Source organism: Epinephelus moara, chromosome 9 (assembly GCF_006386435.1).
Source record: "Epinephelus moara isolate mb chromosome 9, YSFRI_EMoa_1.0, whole genome shotgun sequence".
Classification (NCBI taxonomy): Eukaryota; Metazoa; Chordata; class Actinopteri; order Perciformes; family Serranidae; genus Epinephelus; species Epinephelus moara.
Window position 1 is genome coordinate 23,834,278 of NC_065514.1, and position 19,627 is coordinate 23,853,904.

The 19,627-nt window shown below is 41.3% G+C and overlaps 1 protein-coding gene across 3 annotated transcripts; it reads left to right on the top strand.

The window, feature by feature from the left end:
* The first annotated feature begins 4,576 nt into the window (after positions 1-4,576).
* lhx3 (LIM homeobox 3) lies at positions 4,577-17,471 on the top strand. Of its 3 annotated transcripts, none has more exons than XM_050053302.1 (6): positions 4,577-5,028; positions 10,449-10,620; positions 10,753-10,955; positions 13,145-13,296; positions 14,525-14,696; positions 16,257-17,471. In XM_050053302.1, the coding sequence occupies exons 1-6, from the start codon at positions 4,959-4,961 to the stop codon at positions 16,688-16,690; spliced, it is 1,203 nt and encodes a 400-aa protein (XP_049909259.1). In that variant the 5' UTR covers positions 4,577-4,958; the 3' UTR covers positions 16,691-17,471. The 3 variants fall into 3 exon arrangements, with proteins under 3 accessions (XP_049909259.1, XP_049909258.1, XP_049909256.1); XM_050053301.1 differs by lacking the exon at positions 4,577-5,028 and adding an exon at positions 7,584-7,884 and having other exon boundaries at positions 10,756-10,955; XM_050053299.1 differs by lacking the exon at positions 4,577-5,028 and adding an exon at positions 7,590-7,884.
* Positions 17,472-19,627: the final 2,156 nt, after the last annotated feature.

Here is a 19,627-nt window from a genome sequence, read left to right on the forward strand (position 1 = left end):
ACTGTGGATTGTATTACTGTTCATCTGAGATGCTGTTAGACCATAAAATGAACATTTCAATTATTAGTACGATAATTATATACGCTCACCAACTGTAAGGATTTCTAATGGTCCTGAACACAATCTTTTGTGAAATAAAACATTCTAGTTAAAGTGCAGACTGCAACATCAGAGCCAGGGTTTATTTCAATAGTCATATTCTATTGATTTAACTGTTAAAATAGATTTAAATCTTTTCTCCCAAAGCCTGGTTTCAAAGACCTATTGACTTATTCACACAGGACAAGAATACAATTCTTTGGAGAAAATACTAAACAGAAATGGTGGATTCTGACTTTTTTTTTTAAACAATTGTAGAATATAAACCCAAATTCCCATAGAAAATAAAAAGGTCATAAGCTTAGCTTTTTGACCCCTATGTAAGTACGGTGAAATATTAAATTGTGTTAACTGAGCATTGCATTAGCTATCCTTAACAACAGCACAATACAAGCTAAATAGGTAAATAAAGCAAATTTAAATAATGAAGAAAAGAATAATAAAGAAATTTTGATATATTAGATTCTATTAAATTGCCTCCCACAAACCCTTGACCAAAATTCTTGGCCACACAGATGCCTCTTTTTGATCAAAACATGTCCCTGTGCACAGTAAAAATAAATATCCTGTCAAGCCTTCCAAAGCTGATTAGATCTACATAACTTACTTTAAACCAGCCCATAGATGTAAAGCTCATATCGCTGGTAAGCTCTTTAGCAATCTTTATTTTCTCTATTAAGTATTTCAACCAAAATATACCACCTGCAAACCACATAGACCCCACAGTAGGCCAACATCTGTAATGACAAGTTAGGTCAAGCCTCAGCTCTGCCTGAAAGGTTTGAACTCTGACCTCCCGGGCATTATGTCTGCCTCTGGGGTGGCTTATCACTGCTCCAAAAAGCTGATACTTCCCACCACGGACAAAGACGGCTAAAAGACAACATAACCACTCGGCTCCCCCAGACAGTGCGTCGGAACTGAGTAACAGCATCCCCCCCTATAAATGGATGGACAGTTGTTGGCCTTTATTGTCTGAGCGTGAAACTGGGGACACATGTTGGGTGGTAAAAGTGTCAAGGCCTGACTGAGGGGCCATTGTATCGGTCTCCAGTGGTAGCAGTCACGCTTTGTTCCCTGTGTTGTTCATCATTAGCATATCAATATTCAAAGGGGCTGATGCTGGGCAGAGGTGGCAGCCCTTTTTAGCCTGGAGTAGACCCTCATGCACAAATAATGGAACCTGCGTTGGACTCTTAAGGGCCAGCTGTTGAGTTAAGCCCATAATGATAAGACGTGTGATAAATCATAGGGAATAACAGCTTAGAGCGTTTGCCTGTTTTGTCCTTGTCTTTAGATTTCCAAATATATTTTCTTACAGTACACATCCTGAACCATTTCTCCAGCTCTCCTGGGTGGATAACAAAGGGCTAAATGGTGTCACCCACTCCAGCCCACACCACCCCTCCAGCATATCTCCCTCCCCTTCTTCGACTCAAGCCAGCTGACCCCAGGACTGGCAGGCCGGGGGACAGTTAACCTCATGTGTTATTGTGTGTGTGTGTGTGAGTGAGTCGGAGGGGCAAAGCCACCAGAGAGTGTCGGTTACTCCGAGGGCCAAGCGGAAAAGCGGTTGGGCAGTTTAGCCAGCTGCTGGGGGAGCGAGCCACGGTCGGCCTGGTCAGTGAAACCTTGCCAGATGGAGCCATTTCAAAACAATGAGAGTCGCTTGCTATGGTTGAAAACTAGAGGCTGGTTGCTCAGGGGACGCAGAGGGTGGGCCTTTATCTACAGTATCTACAGCCGGTGGTTGGATTTTTAGTATCTAGAAGTATTCTTTGGGTCAACAACTTATTCCTGCAGAAATTCTGGCCTCATTTTCCAGGTCTTATACCTTTGTTGACCCATCTCTCCAGCAGCAACTGATGCAGATGTATCCAAAAACATCAAGATAAATAAAGTTGACAAGTTTTCCTCAGTCCTCTTTTTTTTGCATATTCACTATAAAGTCTGTTTTTAGCATTCTCCTGCCATCTTGACTCACACACACTTGCTCCCTTCCTCTTTCCCTCCAGACAGCAACAGGCTGAGGTGTCCTGGGACTACTCCGCTTAGGAGTAACCAAGCCTGGCTAATGAGGCGTGTGATTGGTCCCCTCCCTCCCGAACAAGGCCAGTCTTTGGAGGACATGATTGATCATGACAGGAGCACAATGGCAGCCTGGTGTCAGAGGGGTGGCATGGGTGCGCACGGACCCCCCGCGGTAACACTCGGTCACCCAACTCAGCTGTGCAAAAGCAGTTATACACACAAACATACAGTATGTGCACAGTTCAGCATAGAGTAGCACACAGAGGCACTTGTTGACATATGCAAGCATGTAAGATGGCAAGTGCTAACAAGGCAAGGGCATGTGCTTCAATATGTGAGTGTAAATGTATTAAAGCCAGCACATTCTGTCAAAGTGTGAATTTTAGTAGAATTCTGATCAAATCTGAGAAATCTCCTGTTTGAGATTGGACGGTATTGGAGACTTCTCGCACTATGTTTCATTCTGCTACCCTTATTTTTGTCAGTCAGTAAAGGCCTTCACAGTTTTGTCTTGTATTAAATGGCTCAATGTTCATGTTTGCTGATTAAGCAAAGAATGCTGCATTTAAAGGCTGTCAAATTTCAATTATTTTGATGTCAATGTCTGTAAAAATGTTTTACAGAAAGTTTAAGACATGATTCAGTTAGACATTATTTTAAGTATCGCCCATCCTCTGAGTGGATTAGGCTTAATTATCGCATCTTTTTCTTAAAATATTGCTTGAATAAGACAGCATGATGCATAGTAAAAGATACTAATGTTTGGTCTTTCTTTACACCTGCAAGAAAAAAAAGAAAAAAGGCCCTTTTAGTGCAAAAACACAAGCTATAAGATCATCTTCTATTACACATGAAACACAAACTCCATTCTCTTTCCAGGTAAGTGCTCTCACTCGAAGGAAAACAGAGGTTTCATGTGCAGCACGCCCTTCCCCTTCACATCCTTTGAAGAAACCCCTTCAGGGCCGAGGCTTCGAGTCTAATACACAGAGCACTCGTGAGCCTGTTGAACCTGCTCATATTCAAGGTCAAAAATCAAGTTCTAATAGGTGCAAAAGGTTGGAGTCTTCATGGAGGACCCTTAATGGCTGATTGCAGCTGCTTTCTCAAGTGGGACCCAGGTGTGTTAACACTTTAGCAATTTCCTGTGATGATGCTCCAGTTTGGCCGAGGATAAACAAAACAGGATAAAAGCATCGGCCTCCTCGTGGTGATGTTTGTGCAAAGGAGACAAAATGATTGTGCGGTGTGACAGCATAGTCCTCCATATAAGTTCAGTTTTCAATGCTGCTTTTGCTTTATAGGTAAATTTGAAAGGTTGCATATGTTATTGAACACACCCTCACCATGCACAGTGTCACAGTGGAACAGCAAAGACTCTCCTCACAGTGGATGAAAGCAAAAGCAAAAGCAGTCCTGTTGTTGCGCCTGCAGTCTAAGTTCCTTTGATGCAGCCTTGGCTTTAGGTTACTGTGTACAGCTCCTTCCAGATTTACAAACAGTTCTCCCTTAATCTGCATAAAGATCCACACTGACTTGTTGACCAGAGATTACTGCCCATGAACACACAAGAAAACAAGCATCCACTAGATATTATTTTTAAAATCTGGACCTCATGTGAAGGTGGAGAGACAGAGGGTGTAAAGTCAGTGATGTTTAATGGGAAAAGAAAAAAGATGGTTGATTTCTGCGCAGGTTTGGGAGGTTAATTGCCCTGAGTGGACTAATGAACAGCGTAGGTCTAATTGGCTTACAGCACTTGTGAGCTGGCGTGCTGGGCGAGTAAAATTGAATCAAAGCTGTAGGACTACGTCAGAGTAGGTTTGTGCGTTGTGGTGGTAATTGGCACCGTGTCAAAGGCATGAGGCATGGCACGGAGCCAAATGGGCGCTCAGCTCTGCGCAGGCGCGTGGATTGAAATCTTAGAGGAACACATAAATTAAGGTGTTTTTAAAAGAAAATGTGTCTTAATAAACTAAATGCATTTATATTCAAACACAAAAATAAAAAGATGAATTTTCTGCACTATATTTCTCAATCAAAACTTTTATTTATTACGCGTCAGTCATTGTAAAGTAGTCCCAGCTGTTTTTATTGCAGCACAGCCTAACCGTAGCACAGCATCAGCTAACATAACGGTATGTACGCTCCGTCCACTTGTATCATTAATGCGATGCGGTCTATTTTTAACCAAACAAAAGAGAGACGCAATGATGGAAACGCATGACAACAATGCCCTGAGCGCTGCCCAATTGCCCCATTGTGCGCCTTGAAAGACAGACACGTGCACCACAACATAGATAAGGAGAAGAGGGGAGGGCAAAGTGTGTGTGTGTGTGTGTGTGTGTGTGTGTGTGTGTGTGTGTGTGTGTGTGTGTGTGTGTGCGCGCCTCCAGCCTGTTTAGAGAAACTCCCCTTTCAGCACCCTGGACAGAGGCAGCGCTGACCGCCGCTTACTTTGGTACTTGAGTAAAGTCGCAGGCACCGCCGGGCTCACAGTCAGGTCAGCTGACGCCGCTAATGGTCAGACACTTTTCCACTGCCACCCGCCCCTCGTCTTCCACCTCATCTCGAGCTTATCAACGCGGAATCAAAGAGCAACTTGATGAATATTCAAAGTTTCCGTCCTCGGCGGCTGACGGAAGGAGAGAGGTCGACGGGCGTCCTTTTCAACATTTTGCAGAAGGCGAGTTGCCATCGAACAGAGCTCAAGTCACACTCGAGAGGATAAATCTCCAGGGAAGTGCGGGTTTGAATCGTCAGTATTTTTGAAATCAGAAGCGTTTTGGCGCTGCCTTTTACCTTTGGAGCATCGGGACGTCTTCAAAATGTTGCTTGAACACCCGGGGTCAAGCTGTCAGAGCACTGGGAATTTCTCCCGGTACAGCTCAGGCCAAGGTAAGAGCCCATTTTAACTAATTTTATCATGCATATGCGTGATGATTTGGGGTTGGGGGAAGGATGCAGACAGCACTGAGTTTAACTGATGTCCTGGGGTCTGTTAATGGGTTACAATTACGCGTAAAATGGAGGATAATACAGCAAATTTGCAGCTCTTGTTTGTCTGAGTGAACTCTGACAAGCGTGAAATGGACCAGTTTTTTATTTTAATGTGAAAAGCAAGACTGACTTTCAAATATTTTTTTAATGCGTGATCATGTGGAGGTTAGATGCGCCCAAACAGGACATGCAGCAACCCTCCTGTTACGCACCAGCCCGTGTTGATGTCCACAGACTGTTTTAGAGTCGCTTCTTTTTGCGCTGCGTGTGGGAGACGTTATGAATCTGTAATGAGCCTTCATTGTTGCAGAATCACACCAACAGATGTTATGCGCGTGCTGTCATTTCACACCGCCGCCTGCGGTTGTAACGGGAGCGCAGGGTGCAGGGTGCATGGGTGCAGGGAGCGGATATGGGGAGACAGACACAGAGAGAGAGAGAGAGAGACCACCGGACCCCACTGTGGCGACAGCAGCCTCGACAGACTACCAGCAGCAGGCTGCGGAGCTGCTCCCATCCCGCAGACCACCGACACGAAATGCGCAACAGGTGTCACATTCCTGCCCCGACAGGTGGGACACCTGAGGTATAGCCGGTGGAGGAGCTGTGGTCTGATGCACAGCGTCTCCAAAATATTTAAATTATTAGTGAGTTGTACGAATATTGGGAGGCATGTAAAGACAGATTGATGCCAGTTTTGCCTGTTTCTGGAATGAGATGTTTTTGTTATTGTAAGGCTGCAATCATTGCGCGTGTGGCAACACAAATCAAGATTGTCATTTTATGTAGCTATAATGGCGTGTGTGACATTATGGGAAAGAAAACTCCAAAATAAATTCGGATAAATTCAAATTGACGCAAAAAATAAAATTAAATACATTTAAAAAATCAAACAAAAACCATGAACTTATTTAACCATCCCACCGACTCTCTCCCGCTGACTGACCATTTACCCTGATGGTCATTTTATCGCTTTGTTGTCACATTACAGTCGCGCCCTCCCCCCCTCCCCTCAAAAGTGAGCGATCAATACGACATAAAAATTATTACAAAGCTGAAAAGTAAAAGGGGGCACCCATGAACCCCGCACCTTTCTCCCAAACGCCTTTCATATACTTCTAAAATGCAGGCAAATAGGACATTGATTTTGGATTCATCAGCGGCCCGGGCGGCTGTGGCACTACCCGTGATTTCCCCAGGCGCTCTTTTGTGCCAAAGATCAGTGTCAATAAAATTCATTGGGGTGTTGGCCCGATCAACATGTTATTGAACAGCCAATCTCTCCCCTAAATAAACACTTGTCTTTGAGGCACTCAACACACACGAGATGGAGATTGCGTGTGTGTGTGTGTGTGTGTGTAAGAAATGTAAAATCAGTTAACATCTGATCAAAATCAAGGATGGCACACATTGCTCCATAAGCAAATACATTTAATTCAATGAAAAGGCGTTGTTGTAAATAAAAATAAAGTAAAATAATAGCGACAAACAAAACAGTGACAGTTTTATCTTCGTCCAAGTGTTCCAAACAAATCTGTTTGTAAAATAAAAAGAAAAAAATGCTGGGCCACTGCTATTTGTTTTTTTTTTTTTTGTTTGTTTGTTTTCTTTATTTTTTGTATGGTAGGCTAAAAAATTAAAAAATAAAAATAAAAAGGCAAAGGTCTTAACAAGTAGTGTTCCCCCAGGGCCCAATCTTCCCTTTACGCATGGCAGTACCGGAATCTGAATTAAAAATGGATTGCCTTGGCGAATCCTCGCGAGAAACCACTCTGATCGATTTACATAATAAATCAACAACATTGTGGTGTCCAGTTTTTTTGGAATTTTTTTAAGGTTTAAATCTTGCTCGTTTTGTTGTTCTCTATTCCTCATTGCATCAGCCCAGTGTCCACGCAGGGATCATTACCATTTTATGTAATAATGTTGTGTGTAAGCGCCTTGTTTGGGCTTCTCACTCAAAACAGTGAGGAGAATATTACGCACCAACTCGGTGAAGCAATATCAAAACTGTAATCAGAATTAGTTGCAGACTATTTTCCATATTCTTTTATTTCAAAAGTGGAATTTCTATGCAACTTACAACACTGTAGCATGAACACATTTTTATTCTTTGCCTTTTATGTATGAGCAGGTCATCCAAAAACAAAAAGATAGTCATGATATCCTTCACTAGGGATACTCAAAGAACTGAGAAAGGACTTTAAAAGAGGGCTGAGTCATTTCAGAGTAGGATAAAAGTGGATTTTGTGTTATTAAATTTTAGTTTGGAAGCCAAATTTAAAGAGCATGTGAAGAAAATAAATACTTTTCTAGAGAGTAATAGGCCACATTGTAACGCGTCTCTGAGTAACGTTACCACCCAGCACTGAGACCCTATTGGCTTTTCCTCTCGCCTCTTGTTTATTCCTCTTCCGGGTAAGGTACTCTGTAGGTGATGTTAATCTATCTCCCTGTCGCCCGGGAAACGGCGCAGCGTAATCCTGCACAGGCTTCAACACAGTGAAGCAGAAAAGCAAACTCCACCGCACGCTCGCGCGCTCTTGTTCTCATTTCGGCTCCTGATACGTAAATTTGGCAACACCTGGCTGCTGTATGAGTGTGGACAGATCACAAACGGGACAGATTTACGTTAATGTATGCGTAAATCATGAGCGATGGATGGACATGGTGAGCGCAACTCTCCAAAAGAGGCACCGAATAACGCGGAGATGCTGCTGGCGCTGCTGTCGCACAGTGAGGAGCTACGGAAAGGTAACCGGAAGCCAAAATATAATCATTTCATTCGTTTGTGCGCTGTTTATAGCGCACATGAGCGCGTTAACATGTGATTTAGTGTCTTTAAATGGGCTTTAACGCGTGGCTGTAAATGCAGTGTGTTAATAATGTTTCCACCGTGTTGATAAGTGTGTATCATAGCTGCTGTGTGGATGATGGATGATGGATGATACAGCTGTAGAGTCGTTTTAATTTTGCGAAATTGTCCTGTCCAACGGATCAGTTTTACAGCTGGTGAGACAGAGGACACGTGCCATTTTCGTTGCTTCTGTTTTTTTTACGCATCAGGCCTTTTACCTCTGATTTAACTGGATGGTTGTGCAAATTTTGATATGTAATATTAATATTCAGTGCGCTGTTTTGGAGGGTTAATTTGGGCGTTACTGGGTTTACGCACTGTTTTAATTTGTAGGTTGGTTTTACGCATTGATAAGTCTGACATTAACCTTTGTTTTAAAGGTTGTACATGATGAAGAACATAGTTCCAACCACGTTAAGGTGTAATCTATATTTTTTAAAAGTTGTTCTATGATTTTTGTTTTGTAAACTACATGCGTTAACACTGCATTTCCTTTTGCAAAGTCCCATTTCTAACAGTTATAAAAGGTGTATTGGGGGGTTGCTTCGGATCAGCTGTTCCAAAGTTAGACAGGCCATTGCGAATTTACGCACGGGATTTTAAATTTGGATTTTTACGTTTCTATATTTTTAATACTTCCCACAAGGCGAGCAAATCGCTCGGACGCCTTATTTGGTTTGTACCGCGAGACTACAGGCCGCAGCTTTCTAGTTTTACAGAGCGCGTTGAATTAATGATGACCTGGATACACCTGTTCTTGACGTGGCTCCCACCACCACACTTGTGCAGCGGCTTCGCTGGTGATGGCAGAAGAAATGCTTCATTAATGTTTCATGAATTGTCCACAATAGAACAATGGGAATGCGATTCCTTGCACGGATGGAATATGAAGTGGTTGTGCCTCTTTAAATTAGTCATAAAGAGGCCTGATAACGTCTGACTTGGTATTTTAGTTTGACATATTTTTACTTTTAAAAAAAAAAATAGCTGGAAAGCTGTTTTAATCAGTAGTTGTTGCTTTGGGGGAGGATTGTTAAAATACCTCAGATGGGGGTTTGTGCTGTTACAGCCTGTAGGCCTGTCGGTGTGAAACTGACCTTGCGTAAAAGTGGCTGCTGCCGCTTGTTAAAGATGATTACACGTGACAAAATTATAACCAGCCGACCGCTGTTGGATTAACGAGCTACTAATTCCCAAGACGATGCTGAAGCTTTCACCTCACTTAGGGATTTGAATTGCCTGACACATTTTTTCTTAATTTTCTTGTAAAAAAAAAAATCTGCAAACTCCGGTCTGCACAACTGGATTTATGGATTTATTTATTTGGATTTTTTTTTCTGTATAATCTGTGGGCAGAATAAATGTGTGAATGTCAGTTTAAATCATGAATATTTAAGAAGTAGTTATGTTGTCTGTATGCCGTGATATATAGGGTATTTTATTCTAATAATTCTACAAAAGGTTTTACACAAGTTCATCAATTAAAATTTGAAATTTGTCTTATAGTTTGTTTGTTTTTATCAGTGAGATATACAAGCTTGAATACATGAGTGGAAATATATAGTAGAAATATGAGAATGTCTCTGTCGGAGTCTGATTTCAAACACACGAAACCCTTTATTTAACGCCAAGCACAAGGACTGAATCTGAAATGTAAAATAAAAACAATCTGTTTACTTAATATTTAGCCCATATATTTCAGGTGATTGAGTTTGTACAGTTTCCTCTATGAAACTAAAATATCTGCAAATGGATTTCCTAATAGATGAAATCTGCAGGCATATTAAAAGTCCCTGCACAAACACATGTGGTAGTGTCAGCTGGCATTATGTGCACCATGTGGACAACCATCAGACACTGATACAGGTCGGACTCATGGAGGGATACTCCCCTCTTATTTAACCATGCTTTTTTATAATGAAGGAAAACAGGCGATCTAATCAGCAGGCCATGTTGGTTCTTTATTTCTGTTTTGTTTGTTGGTTTTTGTGTTTATAGGGTGCGATGCAATTATGTTTATCCTGTTTAAGTAATTGTTTCACTGCATGTGGGTGATTAATTGAGACCGGGAAAGGTGGAACAAAAAGTGATGATGGTGATTTGGTGATGAAGAAGGTAGATTTATGAAATATAAGTCAACTGAATTTGACCTCCGTTTGAAAATGGTGTATTATTTTCCAGACTGTTTTTCAGGTCATTAAAAATAAAACGACCAAATATTCAACTTTTTTTTTTTTTCAAGTGAACCATTATTTGGAGGTATTTTCATGCTGCTTTAGGCTATAAATCATGACGTCTTACATCATTAAAAGTGCGTATATTAACAGATAATGACTAAGTATTGTGCGTGCGCACGTATTACGCACAGCAAGCAGGTTCAGTTGTTATCTGCGTGTATGATGCATATATAATATATAGTGAGAGGACTAAAAATGTGGTGGTTCCATCTTGTCTCCTTCAGAAATCCCAGTGTGTGCAGGCTGCAATCAACACATCGTGGACCGCTTTATCCTCAAAGTGCTGGATCGCCACTGGCACAGCAAGTGCCTGAAATGCAGTGACTGCCAGGCGCAACTGTCGGAGAAGTGCTTCAGCAGGGGCGACAGCGTCTACTGCAAAGAGGATTTCTTCAAGTGAGTAGCTTAAAAAAATCGAATCTTTTTCGTTATAACTATATTATAACTGTTACTTAAGATTATATTTGGACTATGATGATGTTTGTAAAGCTGTTATGTATTGATGGAAACCGTCTAATTTCCTAAAAGGAGATTCGGGACCAAGTGCGCAGCCTGTCAGCAGGGGATCCCGCCCACACAGGTGGTGAGGAGAGCGCAGGACTTTGTCTACCACCTGCACTGCTTCGCCTGCATCGTGTGCAAGAGGCAGCTGGCCACAGGTGACGAGTACTACCTGATGGAGGACAGCAGGCTGGTGTGTAAGGCCGACTACGAGACCGCCAAACAGAGAGGTGAGGCGCAAAATGGCTGTCTCAGTGTTTCTTTCACTGGCCTGAGAATCGCGTCATTGGCAGACGTGTATACTCTGTGTGTTATACGATGCGTTTGTCTGCAGACTTGTTTTTAAGTAGCTGCTTTGAGTTGCGCGTTTGACGTGACAATGAGGTCACCCATAAACTCTGACCCACCTGCGCTAATTGCGTCGTTGCCCGCAACTCAATCGATAGCAAACTGCGTCAAGTGGAGGCCTGGAGGCTTCACTTGCACTCTGCGGGAATCAGCTTTCAATAACTCTTATTATTGTGTGTGTGTGTGTGTGTGTGTGTGTGTGTGTGTGTGTGTAGGCCTGTGTGAGAGAGAAAAATAGAGTAAAACAACCTACTATTCTCTTTTATTATGTTGCAGATGAAATAACTGTTCACCTGTTATAATAGTTATGATCTCTTAAATCTCTAAATGTTTTTACATTGAAAATTAAAAATTGAGTTGAAGGACAAAGGCTTATATTATTTAGTATTTTCCTGGAATTACACATTTGCAGTAAATTGCAGTTTCTTGCTTTTATTTGGGTGTATTCGGTGGTTAACAGAAGTCTGAACATAAGGACACATTTCTCATGTATGACACAAAAAAAAACTGAATTATTACAATTGCAAGTCACATCATCGGAAATGATTCAGAACAAAATGCTTTTTGATAATAATATTTTTGGCTATTTACCGTCAAATAACCTGTTTTAATATTTTTATTTTATTTTATTTAACCTTTTTTTAACCAGGAAATACTGAAACTGAAAATGTTCACAGATTTTTTTTACTAAATTGCTAATAAACAAGTTAAATTAAGCTATATTATCAAACACATATTATTATCTGAAACATGGACCTACATACAGTATAAAAATATTGTGTGATTTGTTGTTCACTGAGGAAATAATTAACAATCATGTGGGCTTTTATGATTTACCAGCTGAAGCATGTGAATTGCTTTGAATTACAGTAGTTAAATATACTTTATCATGTGTTATAATAGTAATATAATAACATTTCCAGACACTTTTCCTCCAAAACACTTTCTTTAGATACTCAGCTTATATCAACCACTGCTGCATTAACTTCCCAGCAGGCTCTGCTCCTGATAGGGCACACTGGGCATGGCCAAGTTTTATCTCCCCATCTGTTTGTTTGAATTTACTGCCCGGACACCAAGTGTTGATTTACGCAACGAGTTAACGCAAGTTTTCACTAAAAACACACACGTTTATTTTACTAATGAGAGGGCGCAATTACTTGGGCAGCATCCATTTGGATGATGGTTTCCTATTTTGCTGTGCTGGCCAACAGATGTGCAGACATGATGCAATTATGCACAGGATGCCAGGTTTTGGTTTATAGGCAGAGGAGAGTTTATCCATTTATGGTACATTAGAAAGTTGTATATTATGCAGGCTTGTTTTATGCTGTCTGTGAGTATGTGTTTCTATCAAAGTTTATCATGTTTTTGACCTGAAATATGTGCACATAAAGAATTTGTCACGGGGACGTTGTAATATTTTATCAACAACCTATATTTTACTATCATTTAACTAATATAGTGTTAGAGACAGCAATTAATTGCAAAAGTGTACAACATTAGACTAATACTGTTCATTCTCCAGTTTGTCTCATTGCATGTTAATTCAAGTATTGCAAAATTAAAGGGACAGTTCACCCCCAAATTGACAATAAATATTTTTTTCTCTTACCTGTAGTGCTATTTATCAGTCTAAATTATTTTGGTGTGAGTTGCTGAGTGTTGGAGATATCGGCCATAGAGATGTCTGCCTTCTCTGCAGTATAATGGAACTGAATGGCACTCGACTTGTGGTGCTCAAAGTGGCATAAAGAAAAGAAAAGGTGTTGTATTTATTTTGTGTATGTGGAGGGTGGAGTCCCATCTAGTTTCATTATATTGTAGAGAAGGCAGACATCTCTATAGCTGATATCTCCAACACTCGGCAACTCACACTAAAACAATGTAGACGGTTATATAGCACTACAGGTAAGAGGAAATGTGTAATTTTGGTTTTTGGGTGAACTGCCCCTTTAAACCATTTCTCTTAAAACCTCAGGCCTGGAATGTTTTAAAAAAATCTACCACTTAAACGCAGAATAACTGTCCAACACTGTCTTACACTGTGTGCTGTCCATCCATTTTTCAGAAGCAGACTCGACTGCGAAAAGGCCACGAACGACCATCACTGCTAAACAGCTGGAAACACTGAAGAACGCCTACAATAACTCTCCTAAACCTGCCCGCCACGTCCGGGAGCAGCTATCATCAGAGACGGGCCTGGATATGCGGGTTGTGCAGGTAAAGTATATTATTATCCATTAAAGGCTATTCCATTAGTGTCCTGACTTCATTATGAAGGGACAATTGTGGCTGAACTGGCACGAGCCTACTGTAAGAATAAGTGTGTGTATGTGTGTGTGTGTGTGTGTGTGTTGGGGGGGGGGGGATTTACGGCTAGATGGAGTAAAATGAAGTCCACATGAAAGTCAGCATGGTTTAAGTGCAAGCTCGTTAACAATGCTAAGAGGGCCCCCCGCATATTGTCTGCTGCTGAGGAGCCTCGCGCCGGTTGCTAGGTGGTGGTCATATATATTGTTTTATTTGCAAGGACAAAAGTAGAGACGGAAGCCACTAAAATGCTCCTCATTATTCAGTGAAAGGGAAGGGGTGAAGAGGGTTCACTCAGGGTGGAATATCATTAAGGAGAATGTAAAACTGCTCTCTGTGCCCGTGATGGTGAAATGAATTAAATTTGTGCGTAAGATAAAAATGAATAAGAAATGCGGCATTTGTATTTTGTGTCAAATTTCAAGCTGTGAGGTTATAGGCAGCTGAAGTTTATGGACTATGTAGTGTTTGTGTTTTCCAAAGTGCAAGCTAAAATTTATAGATCAAATCAAAAGTGGATGGAGAAGACTTAAAGTTGAATAATTTAAAGCAGTGGCACGCTAACCTGTCTGCTCCGCGGGGTGAGGACAACTTGTAGCTGTCGTGGAGTTAATTAAATGCGTGATAAATCAGGTGTGGGGGACGCTGCTCCCAGGATTACGTTCAGTGTCACTGTTTCAGTCTCCTGCTTGGACTCACAGAGGTGCGAAGCCGCGTCCAGACAGTCCTTGAAAATTAATTTTGTTGTAATGCTTTAAAGCATAATATGTGCTTCAAGGAAAGAAAGGAGGACTCTGGATATAGAGGACTTTGACTTGTGTATGAGAGGCATGATTACTAAAAAACATTGTGGGTTATTTGTATAGTTATGGTCCTTTAAGACTGGTGAATAATTGTCAGTTGTGCTCTGAGGCATTTAGTTTAATTTTGCTGCAACTTTGTCAAAGGAACAGGCCTATATGTTGGTAATTTACAAAATGAAGAACAATTGAAGCCACTAAAATAATTGTTTTAATTCTTATTTTATACTTAGGCCTAATTTCCTCTTGTTGTGCTTAAACAGTCAAATGTATTTCATATAAAAGGAAGATAAAGAAATTCTAATCTAAATAATACATCTCGTCTTTTTACCCTCCAGGTCTGGTTTCAGAACAGACGAGCTAAAGAGAAAAGGTTGAAGAAAGACGCCGGTCGGCAGAGGTGGGGCCAGTACTTTCGCAACATGAAGAGGTCGCGGGGAAGCTCCAAATCTGACAAGGACAGCATCCAGGAGGAGGGCATGGACAGTGACGCCGAGGTGTCCTTTACAGGTAGAGTCAACCACACAGAATGAATAGAGTATTTTTATTGCAGCCATTCTGACGTGTCGTAGTAGGAAAAGCACAGGTTAGTTTCCAGTGTGCTCCAGTAAGACCAGCATACACAAGGCCAGGACCCAGAAACCATCATTACTGCTCAGGCTGTGTACTGTTTAAAAAATTATGATACTAGTACCGATCCCAATACCCTTTAAGTGATACTAATTCCAATAGAGTTTGTCATTTGATACCTTTTTTTCCCACTTCATTAGATGCCCATCGTGTTTATGTAGGCATTCAGTTATATAAAATGACACTGCCTCCCTATCCAAATTATTTTTACACAAATACATTTTGAAAGTGTGGAAATTATTAAAAGCTCTGTCGAATACATCACACTCGATATTGGCACACTAACACATTCTCACTCTGACCTTGACATTTGGTTCCATGTCCAGATATGACGTGAAAGGTACCCTGGGTGCGTTGGTTATTGACGTTCTGGGGCACCCTGTCAAGTTCTGCCTGTTACATGCATTGACTTCTTTCAAAATACACTTCGATTTTCTCAGGAAATTTACCGTTCACATACAGTCTCCCTTAAAATAAGTGCACTACGTCAGCACAACACCGCAAACTGACTTTTTTTTCGTCCAACAACTTACGCACACGGCTGGGGCTAGGCAACAAAAACACGTGGTTAGGTTTAGGAAAAAAGAACAGGGTTTGGCTTTAGAATCTTACGGGACGCAACACTGCTCACCCACGTGAAAGTTGGTGTTTGTTGGACCCATCCACCACCCCTCCTGCCCACCTTATTCTGACTTTCGCCACCTTAATTTTCATTCTTGTCCCACCGTGTTTCCCTCGGACACTGCCAAGCACCGTTAAACTATAATGGCAACTGGCCGCATATCATGCCAACGTTAAAGGATGGGATTTTTTTGTCAGTGTCTGACGCCACAAGTCACTGCCCAAGCACCAGATTTCGATTGCTTTTTAGTGAGACCGGGTTGGCCACAACACAGACTGTATGGGTTGTAGCTGCTGTGGTAGTGGGCCAGTCACACGTCACATTAAATTGAAGAATGCTTGCGGTGATTGGCTGCAAGCAAAAGCATACAAATAGGATTTTTTTCAAGATATGGGTACAAAAAAGGATGGAATGCAAGTATCCTTTGACTGGAGAGGTTTTGAAGCTAACCTAGTTAGTACTGGGTTATTTCGGTTGATACCGTAAGCCGTACCAGCCGTAATTGCTGCCATTTCTGTACATCTGCCTGAAATATGTGGTTCTAGAAGTTTGGTGACATTTTAGCCCTATGCAGTCGAAAGAGTTCCCAAACTCTATTTTCCCTCTACTTTGCTGTTCCGGGTTTGTAGTACGCTATTTCATTCAAGAAAACAGTTACTGAAGAAGAGAAAAAGCTATCCATGCTAGCAAAGCAAGCATGCTAACTCAGTTGCTAATGGGACAATGAAAGAGATTTAGGAAATATACAAGAAATTAATGTAATGTACTCCAATCAGAATAACAAATATCACCTTTGTCTTCTTGTCCTTGTTGCACAGACGAACCACCCATGTCAGAGCTCGGCCTCACCAACGGCATCTACAGCAGCCTGAGCGAGTCTTCTCCAGCCATGGGGGGCCGCCAAGGGGCCAACAACCACAGCTCCTTCCCCCTAGAGCACGGCGTCCTCCCCTCTCAAGACCAGTTCCATGATATCCGCTCCAACAGCCCCTACGGCCTTCCTCAGTCACCAGGGTCGCTTCAGGCACTACCCAGACACCAGCCTCTCATCTCCAGCTTGGTCTACCCTGACTCTGGCCTTTCTATCATGACCCAGGGCAGCGGGCCTGGGATCAACCCCACCGTGAGGGTCTCCATGGGGGCCGCCAATGGCCCCAGCTCGGACCTCTCGACCGGCAGCAGTGGAGGATACCCAGACTTTCCCGCCAGTCCTGCCTCCTGGTTAGATGAAGTGGACCATGGGCAGTTTTGATCAGTCAGTGACAAGAAAGTTGACTCTTCTTTTTTAGTTTTCTGTGTCTTAAGTTGGATTTTAGGAATTGGAAAGTAGTCACACAGGACAGTGATTGTGTAAAGGACTAGACTGTTGTCCTTGGATCTCACCAATATCTGATTGACAGGTCCGTTCAATATCTGGGATCTGGATGGAAGGAAGGAGAGAAAATGTCCTTCAATAAAAGCACTTGGCCTGACAATTGTTCCTCATTAGTAAAAGTTATGTAAAGCAAGAAATCTGTCAAACAAATTCAGCTTTCATTTGGATTTTCACCAACTTCCCATCTCTGTGTTTTTTTTACGATGTGTTCAGGTGCAGGATTCAGTTGAACATTCAGAGTCTTTAAATGTCTGGTTGTTGCCAAATGTCTATATATATATATAAATATAATGGTTTATCATTGTGGAGACTTTATTTTTATACAAACCCCTTCCTGGACACGAATAAGAACCCAGATATGAGGACTTTGTACATTCTTTAACAGGGATATAGGCAAAAATGTAGATGTTGTCTTAATGGTACCTAGAGGTCCAATTACTTCTATGCATTTGTGTGTTCTCAGATGTATCTCGTTCGTTTTGTTCTACCGAAAACAACCCAGAGGAAGAACTTGCTGTAGCACCTGGGGTTTGATGTATATGTTTGTTTATGTGGAAAATGTTTTATGTCTTATTTATTCCCTCTGGTAATGATGGCAATGATGATGATTCCTGATTAAATGGCAGGACTTTAATAAATTTGTCACCTAAATCTACAATGGAGTTTTATCCTTTTTGGTTGAACTACAAGATTGTGCATCCTACAAGACAAAATGAGTCATGAGTGGTCTTTAAAATAACTGTGGACAGTGTTAAAGAACTATATTTCAGTCATTTGCACAATTAGAAACTTTCTCGTCAGAGCCAAGAAACCTGAGCCAGGTAGAGTCATCCTTGACATTTATCTTAAATCTTACATGCATCTATCCTCCTGTGCATTTATCTTGCAAATCTATGGCATATCGCAACACTGATAGTGAAACCAGAGCGAGCCCACAGTTCTGCCTGTGTCTGCAAATTGAGTATCTGGCTAACTACCAACACTGTATCAGGGGTTCAACAGCTCTTTAGTGGAGAAATTTGATGCAGACAGAGAGTCAACTCATCAATTCAGAGATTACTGGGTCTTGTTTGCCCAAATGCCCCTATGGGAAAGGAATCTCCAATCCATTAGCCGAGAAGGGATCAAGTGCCCCTTGTGAATTTCCTCATTTGTTTAGTTATTCAAAGTCAGGTTCAATTAAGTAGATTAAACAGTATATGTGTAGGTGAGTGCGTGAATGTGAGTGTGTGTGGGTGAGCGTGCATTAGCATGTTTATGTATTTGCTTCTATAAAGGCTTGCGATATAAATTCATGATACACCATTTCTCACATTTTAAACCTTTTACCTTCTTTAACATTTATTTATTTATTTGTGAAGTGTTTCTAAAGCTAAGACTAAAGACTGTGGGTGGCACTCTATATTTTAATTTCAACTAAATCATTCTAAATATTAGATGAGATCAGATTCAACTTTACTGTCATTGCAGAGTGCAGCTACGACGAAGTGCAATTCAGTTTAGCACCTGAGCAGAGGTGCAACAAGCGAAATACTGCAATGATGTATTGAGTATGTAGAGAATAAAATATGGAATAAATAGTATGTAAAATAAACAGTAAGGGCTATGAATACACCAGATATATATAAACTGTTTAAACAGTATTCACAATGTGTATGAATACACTAGGATAGAGGAAGAAAAAGAAGAACAAGAACAGTTTATTAACCACAAAGGGAAATTCTATTTTTTTTTCACTCTGTTGTCATATACACACAGGCCTGAATAACACACACATACACAAACAGCGCCTATACATGCATTAAATAGAGAGATCAAGAGAGATCGCCTCCTGGGCACCTTGGTAGTGCTCTTCACGTATCAACGCTTAGTCATGGTCTTTCCACGTCAAGATATAGCAAACAAGGTAAGGTGGGTCCGTTGGTTGTTGACGTTCTGGGACGCGGTGTCAACTTCAGCCCGTTACATGTACTGTCTGTTTTCAAAATACACTTACGTTTTCACAGGAAATATACAGTTTACACACAGTCTCTTTCAAAATAAATGCACTTCTTCGTTACAACATCGCAAATTGGTATTTGTTTTCCTTCAACCACAAAAGCATGTGGTTACGTTTTGCCAACACATGCTCGTTGAATCTTGCACGAGGCAAATACCGACCTCCCGGGTAAAAGATGGTGGTTGTTGGACACATCCACCACCCCTCCTGCTCGCCCTACTCGGACTTCCGCCGCCTTTACTTATGTTATTGTCCGCCGTGTTTCCCCCTGATGCCACCAGAAGCCATTTAACAATAATGGAAACCAGCCGCTGACCGGGCCAACATGAAAATACAACTTTTTTTGTCTGTGTCTTACACCGTGCGTCACCAACCAAGGATTCTGACGACTTTGGAATGAGACCAGGTTGAGTGACCTTACTCTCCTGAAGCTTATTCTGTTCAAAAGATATGGACTGTAAAGTATGTCTTGTACACTTGTCACGACCAACTCCAATGTGAGGTCGGTTGTCCGACATTATGGGGTTGGTTCTCCCTATGTTATCTTATCGAGGAAAAATTGATTTAAAAAAAATTAAGCAATCCTTAAAATGACTTTAAAAAGTTAAATTTCATTGAAATACAACAACCTAACCAGCTCATGCATCAAGAAAACATTATGCAGGAAAAATCACTTACTTATAAACTTATAAAAAATCCTATAAGTGCATTTCTATCCATATATAACAATACAAAGAACAAAACAAAGAACAGTGAATGTGACAACCAACCCTGAAAAGAATTTTTTGCAAACGACTAAGCTAAGAACTACATGC

Coding starts and splice junctions, on each gene's coding strand:
- lhx3 (XM_050053299.1), top strand. CDS start 7,788: ATGGATGGACATGGTGAGCGCAACTCTCCAAAAGAGGCACCGAATAAC. Junction 13,297..14,524: donor TGGATATGCGGGTTGTGCAG/GTAAAGTATATT, acceptor TTTACCCTCCAG/GTCTGGTTTCAGAACAGACG. Junction 14,697..16,256: donor CGCCGAGGTGTCCTTTACAG/GTAGAGTCAACC, acceptor CTTGTTGCACAG/ACGAACCACCCATGTCAGAG.